This window comes from Agrilus planipennis, unplaced genomic scaffold, assembly GCF_000699045.2.
Source record: "Agrilus planipennis isolate EAB-ADULT unplaced genomic scaffold, Apla_2.0 scaffold26, whole genome shotgun sequence".
In the NCBI taxonomy this organism is placed as follows: domain Eukaryota; kingdom Metazoa; phylum Arthropoda; class Insecta; order Coleoptera; family Buprestidae; genus Agrilus; species Agrilus planipennis.
In genome coordinates, this window is record NW_020439469.1 from 1,305,354 (window position 1) to 1,318,480 (window position 13,127).

The window sequence follows — 13,127 nt, forward strand, 5'->3', positions numbered from 1 at the left end:
AGGAGATCGGGCTGAAACTATAGCTACAAGCTATCCAAGGATGGTACTATAGAATGTCACCTCAAGGTAGGCCTAGTGGCGTCATCTCTTGGTTAGGCCGGAAACTTATCAATCCACCCTCGTATATTTCTTTGTAAAACTGTCGAACTTTGCAATGAAGACTTCATGAAAATTCAATTTAAATATTAGTTAGCGTCAGCTTTCACTAAATTAAAGATCATGCGATTCCCCTCTATAATATTTATAGAAATTATTCAGCAGGCTTAATGGGCATTCTTTCACAGTCACATATCAGTTTTTTCAAATTTAATTATATGAATTATTATTAACATAAAGTTTCAATAAATATAGGAAAAAACGGGTATCTCGGTAAGTACTTATTTTGGTTCCACGTGTAACGTGGAAAAATTCACACACGTCTCGCTACAAATAGATTTCAAAGAAAAATAATCGAAATCGGTTAGGGAGATAACGGGGTTGCTAATATTTTATAACGCAAGGCGATCTTGAACATTCTGTTTCGCTGCGTTACGTAGATTTTCGAGTATTTCCATAAACTTCCAACGCTAATTAAATTAATAGTGAAGATGTCACGAGCTTCATATTAAAAGTTGATAGCGATAATGAAATCGAAAACATCAATCGTATATTTGCAAAATCATTCCCACTTGCTGCGTCGTTTAGCAATAAACACGATGAATCTTTGGAAATGCATATCTCTGGATCGGAATAATTCTTTTTTTTTTTTTTAAAGTACATGTTCTAGAAACTTTGTATTTATATGTTCTTTTATAACATTTGATAATATATGGGTCGCGATGTCTAATTTATTTATTAATAATCGAAAAACTCTAACTTCTAATTGTTCAGTTTTAATAAATAAAAATGATCTCTAACATCTAATGTTCAGAATAGGAATATAAGCGACAGTACTGAACAAAATTTTTAAAATTGTTTACAAAAAAATCGGTTGTCTGTAAAGTCGGTTTACTGACGATAGTTGAACGTGACAACGTCATAAGAAAATACTGATGGAATGGTTTCATTTTTCAAAAGAAAATTTTAATTTTATTTGTTTGATAGATATTTTGTATGGATATAGAGAAGGAGGTAAATGGAAATGTATTATTGTATAGCAGCTGTCCACGCGGACGCATCGCTCACTCAAGTAGGAGAGAGACAGATGTCGAACGCTGCCGAACGCGGAGGCCGATTGTGCCTCTTTGTCGCTCGTTCTACGCTCTCGCTTGCACTTCAAGCCTTAAATGGAACGCCTCAGAGCTAGGTAACGCCGCATGAGTCATGTTTTTTCGTACGTGAAGTCAAAAAACTATTTGACCAATCCAGAACGGATAAACCAGGATTAATTTGTATAAACTAAAATTTCAGTTACTAAAAAGTCAAAATCGATGGTGTGATAGAAAAGGGTGCACTTATTCCAAAAAAAGTGTTTTATTTAACATATCTTTCCGTATTTGTTCATTTTGCAGGGTAATTTTGAATATGTTGGAAATCTAAAAAGTATTAAATAGTAGGAAATTTTCCTATGAACAAATAATGTCGAATGAAATAACGCCGAAAATGGTAAAAGTTCGACTTTTTAGAATACGTAATCTTTCATACTGGAAACTCAAAATTTCTCAATCTCTTCTTTTAAAAGAACCAATATCATGGAAGTATTTTAAGTAGCTTAATATTTATACGTGTATAGTTGTGTTTTTCAATTTATTTATATTATTTTTATAAATTGCATGTCAACTAGAACACTATTAGAAATCAAGCAAACAAGAAGTAATTAGTATCTATGTAGGTAGCCACTAAAAGATGCTAATACTATTATATTTACATGTGTTACAGATCTGAAAAAGCCTTTAAAAAATTAATAAAGCATTAACCCTTATAGTTGGCTCTGAGTTAACATCTAACGGAAAAAAAATTAAGGGAAGAAATGAATATCACAATTTTTACTTATTTGTTGTTTGCTGCTTTTAACGAACCGCTACTGTTTTGTAGACCCTTCGCTTTGCGCTCTCCGGAACCTTCTAGTACGATTTGGTTTATTACTGCCTGTTATTTAATGATGATCGTACTTATCTACTAATTTTCGGAAAACTACAGTATGATTATAGTATGTATTATTTAATTAATTAATTTGCTAAGATAAAAGACGAATGCTACAGATAGTAAATTTTAATGACTTTAAAGTCGACTCAGTCCGAACAGTGCTAAACTCTCCTGTGCACGTACCGTATCTAAAATTATATTGCTTTTTTAATCTTATTTTTATTGTATTCGTATGTGAAAATAAAAGTAAGATAACAAAATATCTTATCCATTATTTTCACCTTCCGTTCGAGTTTGATTTTTTCAATTTCCTTAGTCACAAGTAGTTAATCAGTTTCTCAAGTTGATGCCATTAAAGTTTAAATATTTACATTAACTACATGTGATACATTCACAAATAAAACTAATACGGTACTTGTGACAACATTTTATTTGCATTTGACCGTATGATACAATCAAAAAGTCAGTTCATCAATGAATTGGGATTAAGGGTAGATAAACGAAAGTACTTCATGTAGGTCAATTAAACAGCACTTTGCTGTTGAATGGTTTGAGCGTAAGTTTGTTTAATAATAATTTACCTTGTGCCAAGCTGAAATGTTGGGCTAGAAGCAGGAAAAATTATTTATTGCAAAAAATTCTAAATTTTAGTAGGTAAGTTTTTATTTTCTGCATTAAACCTAATATAAAACAGCAATGTGAGAGAAACCTTTGGTTCGACATAATTCGTTTGTCAAAAAATGTTAAAAAGAACACATTTTTTTACTAATTAAATAACAGTTTGTATCAAACCATTAGTTTTGACCTTTGAATATCTCGAATTTTAGTTTATAACAAATAAATGCCCGTTTGTCCGATCCCGATAAGTCGAATAATTTTTCGCACAATGAATTGTTCATCGAGATCGGCGCCAGTACAGGGTGTCCCAAGCAATTGCTAAAAGTTCGCTCAATGACTTGTCAAGGACTTCTAATTTTTTAGTTGTGAAGCACGTTAAAAGCTTTCAATTTTTTTTAAAGTTGAACTATTAGAACAACCTGTAGTATGTATAAGTTAAACAAAAAAACTAAACATATTTTATTTAATTAAAGCATGTGGCTATTAACTGTACAATTACATATATTATATGTATACTTTTTAAAGTCTAACTATTTCCAAAACATCATTGAAAACATCTAAAATAAGTTTGCTTATTCCTTGTTCATATTTTACCGCCAACGCATTAACCCTTTGAACTCCCTCGTTGCCAACAACAACGTTTACTAAGGAGCCATTCCTCCTAACTGAACCCTGTACCTGAAATATGAATAAATTAATACCTATGAAAAATTATCATAACAATATTGAGGTTAATTCAATTTCTACCCACTNTTATAGGGAATATCGTAAACATAGAAGAGAGATGTCAGTTAGAAATTGCAGCGGACACTAATAAATAAAAAAGAATAACATTACACCAATTAATATGTAACAGAATGAGATGCAGACAAACAGAATTTGAGTATGTTGCACGCATCAGATTTCAAGAAAATTCAACATTCTAAGGAATTTAGGAAGGCAGAGACGCTTATTTAAAGACATAATTCCAACCAGGTAGTTATAAAGCCTACCCTGATCTTTTGCGTACCTAAGCAACCTCTAAATGCTACATCGATTACTGTTATTCATCGATTATCAGTATTTAATAGATGCGGCAACAGACCTCAGTATTTTAGGACCGGTCAAAGTATTGACCCTACTGTATAGAATATTGCAGATCGCAAAGTATACAGTAGAACAATGGTTACAGGAGCTATGCAATGTCATTCCTTCTCTTCTGGCGCGGTCTGATTGATACGCCCCTCCCAGCCGCATCTGTGTGTATTCATTTAGACGTTCAGTTGTACTCGCACCGTGCGGCATGGCCTAGAGGTTTAGACCATTGCTTAGCATTCGAGAGGACGCCGGTTCGATTTCGGGTCCGTCTGGTCTTGGTCCAAGTTTTTCTGTGGTTTCCTTGGATCATTTAGGCAAATGCTGGGACAAGTAATATTCCACAGATAATCTTTCATTCTCTTCTGTCTTCATTTCGTCCGGCTCAACTTTCTCACTCGAACCACCACCCACCCATTCCCACGATTCCTGAAAGCAGGCTGAAGAGGGCCTTCCGCCCTACCTTCCGGCGTAGTCCACTGGCTGGTGGGAATGAGAGAAACGAAAAATAAAAATAAAGTTGTACTCGCTCCCTAACATAAGTGTTGTGGCAGCCTGACAACATCGAGATAGGAGAAAACTTTGACTTTGCTCCAGATTGGAAAAATGAAGAAAGACGACCGACCTACCAAGAAATAGTTGCGAAATCTGTAAAAGTGTAATTTTTACGGTGCCAATGGGATTCTATTGCTGAGGAAGATAGTTTCTTGAAGCGGGTGGTAGAATACTAGCAGACATTAGCCTATCACACCGAGAGATTTGGTGAAAGAAGTCCTGTGGTACGGGTACGTGAACGATTTCACTGGGTCAACTGCAAGAAGAACATTGAAAACTGTAAGAAATGGCACTACTTGTGCAGCCAGTAAGAAACCACAAAAGGACATTGTGCCTCTATGAACCGTTTTGGTGTCGACAGCCCATTTGAGGTAATTGCCATAGATGAACCATCCGGCAACCGAACATGAATACATCGTAGTAGCAATGGATTACTTGACGAAATGGGTGGAAGCGTACAACCTTCCTAGCTAAATACCTATGGTCCATTCTAATTAGGGTCAAATCTTTGACTTCGCCATGTTTTGAGACATTTGCTAAATATTGGACATTAACAAAAGGCGGACTACGTCCCTGCATCTTCAATCAGGCATCATCATATCATTAACAACATCTTGTCCGAGATCGTTTCCGAACATTGAAAAGACTTTGTCTGGTATTTTTTTTTTTCTGGCATATCGATTGTCGATCTACGGATCGAACATACGGTTTGGTCAGGAGTTGCAACTATGATGCGATTTAGACTTTGGTTGTAAATCTAGTGGAGATGACCCCGGAGAAGATTACGTTAGTGAACTCCGAAAGCGACTTGACATCCACAAAGAAGTACGTTCTCACATGCAAATTTTAGGGACCTGAAGAACACCTTTGACTCTATAGTCACCTGGTAACTGTACAATAAACATCACCAGGGGGTCTATTAAAATCGTCAAGGGAATAAATGATGTCATCTANATCTCGAATCTAGTGGAAAGGCAGTCGAAATTATTTATTTAGAAACAAGATCGCTTCTTTTGCTTACTGATCGACACTTTATTTTACCTAAACGGAAAGCGACTTGACATCCACAAAGAAGTACGTTCTCACATGCAAATTTTAGGGACCTGAAGAACACCTTTGACTCTATAGTCACCTGGTGTAACTGTACAATAAGCATCACCAGGGGGTCTATTAAAATCGTCAAGGGAATAAATGATGTCATCTAACGGATTAGGCATGTATCGAAAGGGAATGCTACCCATTTTATTGGATTGACTCCATACGCTGGTAATAATCCGGATGATGCTCGGTTAAAACTTATGCAAGCTCGATCTCCGGATCGCCAGTATGAAGAATTCATGGATGTACCGAGCTAGTATTCCAAAACTAATTGCGGAGTCACATCTGAAAGATCTCAAAACTTATTTGCTGCATCGAAGAAGTATTTGTTCACTCATTGTATGACCGCAAATTTGAATATATGCTTTGTGATCTTCAAAAAAAGTTTGATCGCCTACTGGATTTGCAAGATTAGCTGAGAAATGGAAAGAAGGTATTAAATTAACCGGTTAGGAACCAGTATGTCACCAAAGAAGAATCGTCTGGCGAACCAACCCTCTTTATGGGATTCTTTGATGGAATTAAGAGACCGTATGCCGGCCACTTATATCATGAAGCTAGTTATGCCAAGGATAAGATGTGGTTTGGATGGGCTGAACTGGAGAGTGATACGAAGCATGCTAGAGGGTCTGTTCCGCTATAGTTGAGTAGATATTTTTTCTGCGCCGACAATCCATAACGAGAGCCCCCCAATTGAAGACCGTGGATTGCTACTTCCATTTGAGAATCGGATGGACAGAATAATATCCCCAAGCGGATCAGCCTTAAGGAAGGGGCAAAGACGCCGAGAGTAATAAATCATATCCTGTATGACACATATTTATCACTTAATTATGGAAGAACTGTTCTAGAGAATTCGGCGATAACATTAGTAGACTTCTGTAAATAGCTGATCAGTAATATAAATAAACAATGCGAATTATAAGCGACTAACGAATGATGTGTGATGGTAATGAATAAATAAGCTTTTATAATATAGTAATGATACAAATAAGTATTTGTTTAAGTGTCCTATTAGTGTTCCTGTGTAGATAAGGAACTATAATATAAATACTCGTCGAATAATTAATTACTAGAAAATTCGCCCCAATAAGAATTTTTTGTCAACTAAATTATTTAATATTTCGCTTGGTGCATAGATAAATTTGGAACAAGGTAAATCGGCAAATGACACCATTTTGTCGAACTACACTAATTTATTTCTTTTTCGTAGCTATTTCTGTGCACAGCACCTTCTTCAGACAATCTAACTTTGTGTCTCTATGTTTGTATCAAATTAAGTTTTTAATAGATTTCCTTACTTACGTAAATAGATTTAAGTTGAAGCAAAGATGAAAGGGTTGTCAAACGGAGAGGTGAAGTAGTGTAAGAAGCATTGAGGCCAATATTAATTCCACCAACCGCAACACTGTAAAAATGTTACAATGAAGTGAATCATTCACGAATTGCTTAATTTATTAACTTAAAAGTTATAAAATTGATACAACCTGATTATACTATATGATCTTACTCAAATTGTGGAATCTGGCCGATAATTCCTGTTCCATGATCTGTATAGAGATTATTCAAATTGGCTGCGAGATTTTCAAGCTGGAAAGTACCCCTTACATTTGAGCCATCATCTATCAACACTGGGAAGACAAATTTGGAGAAGTCAGAAATTGATGCGGAGGTCATGGAAACCTTTATCCTACGAATAAATTTATATGATATTTTCATACATATTCACATATAGGTAGCTCCGGAAGGCGCTTGTCGTATGCATATATAAAATGTTACATTTATCACTAGATTTTGTTATTTTTAACTCGAAAATAGAATGAAGAGCAGATATAATTGAGAAACACAATCGTAATTGTGTCCTCAGGATTTTGTTCCTAATATTAATCAATAAGTCTTACTTTATAAAATACATCTGTAATTTCGGTTGAAAATTGAATTACAACAATAAAATGTTTTATTCTACAAGGTAATTGTGAAAAATTCAAGCGTTACTCCCAAATGCAAATAAGGTTATGTATTAATACCTGTCAAACGCAGTCAACGATAGTGCAGAAACTATTGCAGGATCGATCTCTTGAAGTACTTGTCTGACTTCTTCAGCTGTTGTGTTAAATCTCGAATCTAGTGGAAAGGCAGTCGAAATTATTTATTTAGAAACAAGATCGCTTCTTTTGCTTACTGATCGACACTTTATTTTACCTAAACGGTGGTAAAAATTTTCTAAAATAATAATTTGGCAGTCGTATTATAACAAAATTATCCGGAAATTTCGTTGTTGAACTTCCGTTGTACTAGAATGTTTTCATGTAAAAGTAATACCCAATTTGGTTTGATGCTTTTAATAAGAAGGTTTCTTATATACCAACAACTTTAAATTTACTTAAAACTAGAGAACAACTAGCAAATGTTGGAATTTCGTGAATGTCGTCATAGATGAGAGGGTGTCGAGTGCAAAAATGAGTCAGGTATTAGTGACAATCAGAAAAACCTCATATATACTATCAGGGACTATTTGAATTCCTCACGAACATTTTGTCTGTGTAACAATTAGAATATTCACAAAATATCATAAAGCCAAACAATAGAAGAAAGGAATTTATGACCTAAACAGTTAAAGAAATGTTATAAAGTTGAACTGAACAAAACAACAAAGAAATTTGAAATGTAATGAAAGTAAACAATTACACTAGATTTAACTAATTAAACGGAAATTTTTAATTAACATATTTGTAAAAATACCAATATAAGTAATAGCACTAAACAATAATGAGACTAAGTAAAATTTAATTAAACAAGGAAGATAATGTTTTTGCGATACAATTTTCGAAAGTGTCACTGTTGTTCTTATATTTTAGATTTAGAGGCTTATTTTACTTTTGTTATATTTTAATGCACATTAATATTTTAAAGTTCACCAATTTAAACGAAATGTCGTTCAAACTAGTTTGTTCTCATCAGCACGGCGGAAGCGTAGGCAATTCCGACGAAAAACTGCTGGTAATTAATGAAATTAGTAAATATCTTCAGATAAACAGTAAGTCGCTACCTATAGAGACTTGTCGCTAATTATCTATATATATATATATATAAATATTTTATATAAAGTGGTAAAATTTGTTTATTTATTTATANAGAATGTCACCTCAAGGTAGGCCTAGTGGCGTCATCTCTTGGTTAGGCCGGAAACTTATCAATCCACCCTCGTATATATAAATATTTTATATAAAGTGGTAAAATTTGTTTATTTATTTATATCTCTGGAACTACTTAACCGATTCTAAAAATTCTTGGACTAACACAGACCTACACTATTCCTGAATAACCCTACATTAATAAGAATAAATTTTCAGTTCGAAATCTGGATATTTTAAAGGGCTGCTTGGATCTGTTATTTATCGTCGTGCGCAAACTGACAAGCAACTGTTAACGTCAATTGATGTAATCGAAAATGCGGTATGAAGTATTTATTTTACAATAAATACTGAAGTAAGTATATATATATAAGATAATCCTGACGAACGTTTTAACAAAAACACTACCCTAACTATTGAATAAATACTAAAAAGGCAATCGATTAAATGTTCGAATGTCTTCAAAATTAAAGAATAGGTAACATTAACGCTTACCAGCATAAGCGAAGCTTAAGCAAGTTAGGAATCCTAGTGCAAAAACGATGGCTTTCATTGTGGAAAATTGATTTATGTATTCACCTTAACGACTTGAAACCTTTCAGAAATTGGATAGAACATTGTATAGTTTATTGTCTTTTATAGGTATATTATTTTATCATTTCTAATGGCGTAAGCGATAAAGTTCATTTTTGATTCTGGGTCTTAATAATTTTTTGTATTTCTAAAGTACAAGATAAATCGAGCAAAATATTCTTATCTTCAAGGGCTGTTCTAGGAACAGACAAAGCACGTACTTGTTTGTCTTCTAACAGTATATCATATGTCACACTTCATTTACTATGTTTTTTCAAACTTGAAATCAATAGTGTATATAGGCGTAACGAAACATGCTTTAGTATAATCATTATAAGTCGTCAGTTCTAAGACTGGCTGGACACGCTCCTCGTCTCCTTCTCATCCTGAGGTAATTTTCACATTTCCTCAAAACTAGAACAACTCACATCCTTAACTATTTGCGAACACTAATCTAATATAGGTTTACCTCTCCTGTTTCTGCCTCTAATATGTCTCTGACTAGACCTTCATGCATGAGACGGTGTCCTTCAAACCTATCACGCCTATTTCTTATTGACTTCCATAGAGGCCTCTTTTCCATTATTTTTAATATCATTTGCCTTGTATCATCACATTTCGAACTTCTAACCTTTTCTTTCCCGCCGCGCCCACCGTCTATGTTTCGCATCTGTACAGTGCCGCGTTCCAAACATGCACCTTCAACAATCTTTTTCGAAGTTTTAAATTAACCGTTTGCTAGCATAGAAGTAACTTCATTTTACTGAGGGCGACTCGACACTGCGCTATCCTTTGCTTTATATCCCTACTACTCCTTCCGTCCTGACTTATCTGACTTTCTTGATACCTAAAATCTGTCACTTCTTCTAATTTTTCGTCTCCTATCTTTATATTCGCTCTTTCCCTACTTTTTCTTTCTTTGCATGCTAGCATTTTTGTTTTAATTTTATTAATTTTCATGCAGTACTTTTTGTCAATACTCTTCCATTTTTTTAACGCTATCTCTAACTCCTCGTTGCTAGATGCTAATACTGCTATATCATCTGTAAATCTAAGCATACCAATCTTTTGCCCCTGTATACCTACCCTTACAGTTGTACTGTCTTTAATAATGTTGATCGCGTCTTCGCTGTATAGGTTAAGAAGTAGTAGTCACAGTGTGCATCCCTGTCTGATTCCCTTCCTAATATTTACTTCTCTAAGTTGCAGCTCCAGCTTTATCACAGCTACTGCCCTTTATACAAACTAAGTATCACTTTTCTATCTCTGTAACTCATACCTATATTTTTAACTATATTTAACATTTTGTGCCATTTAACGTTGTCAAAAGCTTTGCTTTACTATAATAAGATAAAAATAATATTAAATTGCTCCTGCACACTTTATTTGAATGTCCAAAAATTGTTTTGACTTGATATCTGCATTAATCTTGAAAATTACCAACCTAATCGAATTAATATTGTCAAGATTCCAATAAAGTTTTGTACTTTAAATTCAACGTTGGCCCGAAATGTCGAAATTTATTATGAAGGAAATACGCATGACCAAATGATCGAGAAATGGTTGTTATCGTGAAATTATTATGTGACAAATTTAGTTTATTTGAATTTGGCATTGGAAATTTTCCATACATGTATAAGGGAGATGACAATGCAACATATTAGGCTTCTGATCTTTATAATATTAATACCTTTTGTGGTGCACTTTTTTTATAAAAAAAATCGGTTGTCTATAAAGTCGGTTTACTGACGATAGTTGAACGTGACAACGTCATAAGAAAATACTGATGGAAAAGAAAATTTTAATTTTATTTGTTTGATAGATATTTTGTATGGATATAGAGAAGGAGGTAAATGGAAATGTATTATTGTATAGCAGCTGTCCACGCGGACGCATCGCTCACTCGAGTAGGAGAGAGACAGATGTCGAACGCTGCCGAACGCGGAGGCCGATTGTGCCTCTTTGTCGCTCGTTCCGCGCTCTCGCTTGCACTTCAAGCCTTAAATGGAACGCCTCAGAGCGAGGTAACGCCGCATGAGTCATGTTTTTTCGTGCGTGCAGCCGGCTCCATCGAATTATAAGACGTTGTCACGTCAAAATGGGATATTTCACGAGTTTATTATATCAAATCTCGGAAATAGTTTCGCCCTTATACCATTATCGCGAGTACATAGTGCTGGCAGACCACGCCAAAGAATAGGACGGAAGGCTCTCCTGAACTTCCTTTTAGGAATCGTGGAAATAAGTGGGTGGTACTTGGGGAGAGAAGGGTGATGTGGGCGAAGTGAAATCAAGAGAGATGTGAGAGATTAACTGGTGTTCTAACGGAATTTTAAGGAATGGTCTGTAGATAATGCCACTCGGTATAAAATTAAAAAAAAAACTTCATTTCATTCCCACCAGCTGCTAATATTAGTGAGTGAGCAGTGTCATCAGGCCACGCTGATAATTAGGCCTGAAGGATTCCCCTGAGCTTCCTTTTGCGGATCGTGGGAGTGGATGGGTGGTGATTTGGGGTGAGAAAGATGAGGCGGACGAAATTTAGACAGAAAAGTGTGAATGATTGTCTGTGGAATATAATTGTCACATTTGTCTAAGTAATTCAAGGAAACAACAGAGAAACTTGGATCAGGACAGACAGATAAACTCTACAAAAATTCTCCTAAAATTCTCATTCTTAATGATTGTACATTGGTTCGACGATTCTGTGACCTACCTAGTTAGGCAAGATCGTTGTTGTTGCTACTGTCACCTCTAGAGCAATGATGTACGAGGGTGGATTGATAAGTTTCCGGCCTGACCAAGAAAAACAAGGTTTTTAAAAATTTTTTTTTTTTATTTCTCAACATAATCTCCTCCAAGGCTGATACATTTCTCATAGCGGTGTTCCAGTCTATAAATGCCATCTCTATAGACTGATTCGTCAAGCTCCTCAAAATAACCATTTACAGCTTCGATTACTTCTTCATTGTCCGCAAATCTCTTACCGCCAAGCCATTTTTTGAGATTAGGGAACAGAAAATAGTCACTCGGGGCTAGGTCTGGAGAGTAAGGAGGGTGCGGCATCAATTCAAACTTTAGATCGTTGATTTTAGCCGTCGCAACGATTGACGTGTGCGCTGGTGCGTTATCGTGATGAAACAAGATTTTTTTCTTCGCCAGATGAGGTCGTTTAATTTTCACCTCGTGGCTCAAACGTTGCAATAAGTCTGCGTAGTATTGACCAGTGATAGTATTACCCTTTGCAAGGTAATCAATGTATATAATACCTCTTGCATCCCAAAAAACAGTAGCCATAACCTTGTTCGCCGAAAAAATTGTTTTTGCCTTCTTTGGAGTTGGTTCCCCTGGTCCAATCCACTGTTTAGACTGTTCTTTGGTTTCAGGAGTGTAGTGGTGGACCCACGTTTCGTCAACGGTTACGAATCGACGCAAAAATTCGCTTGGATTACGCTTATACAATGACAAATTTGCGGTAGAAATGTTTTTTCGAATCAATTTTTGGTCGACTGTTAGCAAACGCGGCACCCATCTTGCACAGAGCTTTTCCATATGCAAATGTTGGTGCAAAATATGTTGCACACGTTCATATGACATCTTACAGGTCTCAGCTATCTCACGCACTTTCAATCTGCGGTCTCCCAGCACTATTTGATGAATTTTTTCGATCATATCTGGAGTTGTGACCTCAACGGGGCGTCCTGAGCGAGGCCCATCAGAGGTGCTCACACGACCCTTTTTAAACTCGGAAACCCACTGCTTAACGGTTGAATATGACGGGGAGGATGTCCCCAGTGTTGAGTCCATCTCTTTTTTAATTTCCTTCGGCGTTAACCCCTTCAAATAAAAGTATTTGATGACAGCACGATTTTCCTGCTTTTCCATTTTTACGAAAACCACAGAGGCGTCTTGTTCAGCGTGCTGTCAAACCTACACTAGCAAGGAGATCGGGCTGAAACTATAGCTACAAGCTATCCAAGGATGGTACTATAGAATGTCACCTCAAGGTAG

At 35.6% G+C, this 13,127-nt stretch overlaps 2 protein-coding genes and 1 long non-coding RNA gene across 7 annotated transcripts in view; 2 read left to right on the forward strand and 1 right to left on the reverse strand.

Annotated features, from left to right (window-relative positions):
- LOC112905864 overlaps nt 1-2,673 on the forward strand; it is a 3,872-nt gene extending 1,199 nt beyond the window's left edge. The window contains exon 3 of the long non-coding RNA XR_003232050.1: nt 2,583-2,673. This is a non-coding gene — a long non-coding RNA (uncharacterized LOC112905864). The remainder of the gene's footprint in view (nt 1-2,582) is intronic.
- LOC108740021 (mitogen-activated protein kinase-binding protein 1) overlaps nt 1-13,127 on the forward strand; it is a 482,920-nt gene that overhangs the window by 212,108 nt on the left and 257,685 nt on the right. The window lies entirely within an intron of this gene.
- LOC108740130 lies at nt 6,679-9,163 on the reverse strand. Its single transcript, XM_018474339.1, has 4 exons — nt 9,039-9,163; nt 7,437-7,533; nt 6,920-7,099; nt 6,679-6,817 (listed from the first exon to the last, which is right to left on the reverse strand). Exons 1-4 carry the CDS (start codon nt 9,094-9,096, stop codon nt 6,694-6,696), a joined length of 459 nt encoding a protein of 152 aa, XP_018329841.1. The 5' UTR covers nt 9,097-9,163; the 3' UTR covers nt 6,679-6,693.

Coding starts and splice junctions, on each gene's coding strand:
- LOC108740130 (XM_018474339.1), bottom strand. CDS start 9,096: ATGAAAGCCATCGTTTTTGCACTAGGATTCCTAACTTGCTTAAGCTTC. Junction 7,100..7,436: donor TCGTTGACTGCGTTTGACAG/GTATTAATACAT, acceptor ATTTATTCGTAG/GATAAAGGTTTCCATGACCT. Junction 6,818..6,919: donor GGCCAGATTCCACAATTTGA/GTAAGATCATAT, acceptor ACATTTTTACAG/TGTTGCGGTTGGTGGAATTA.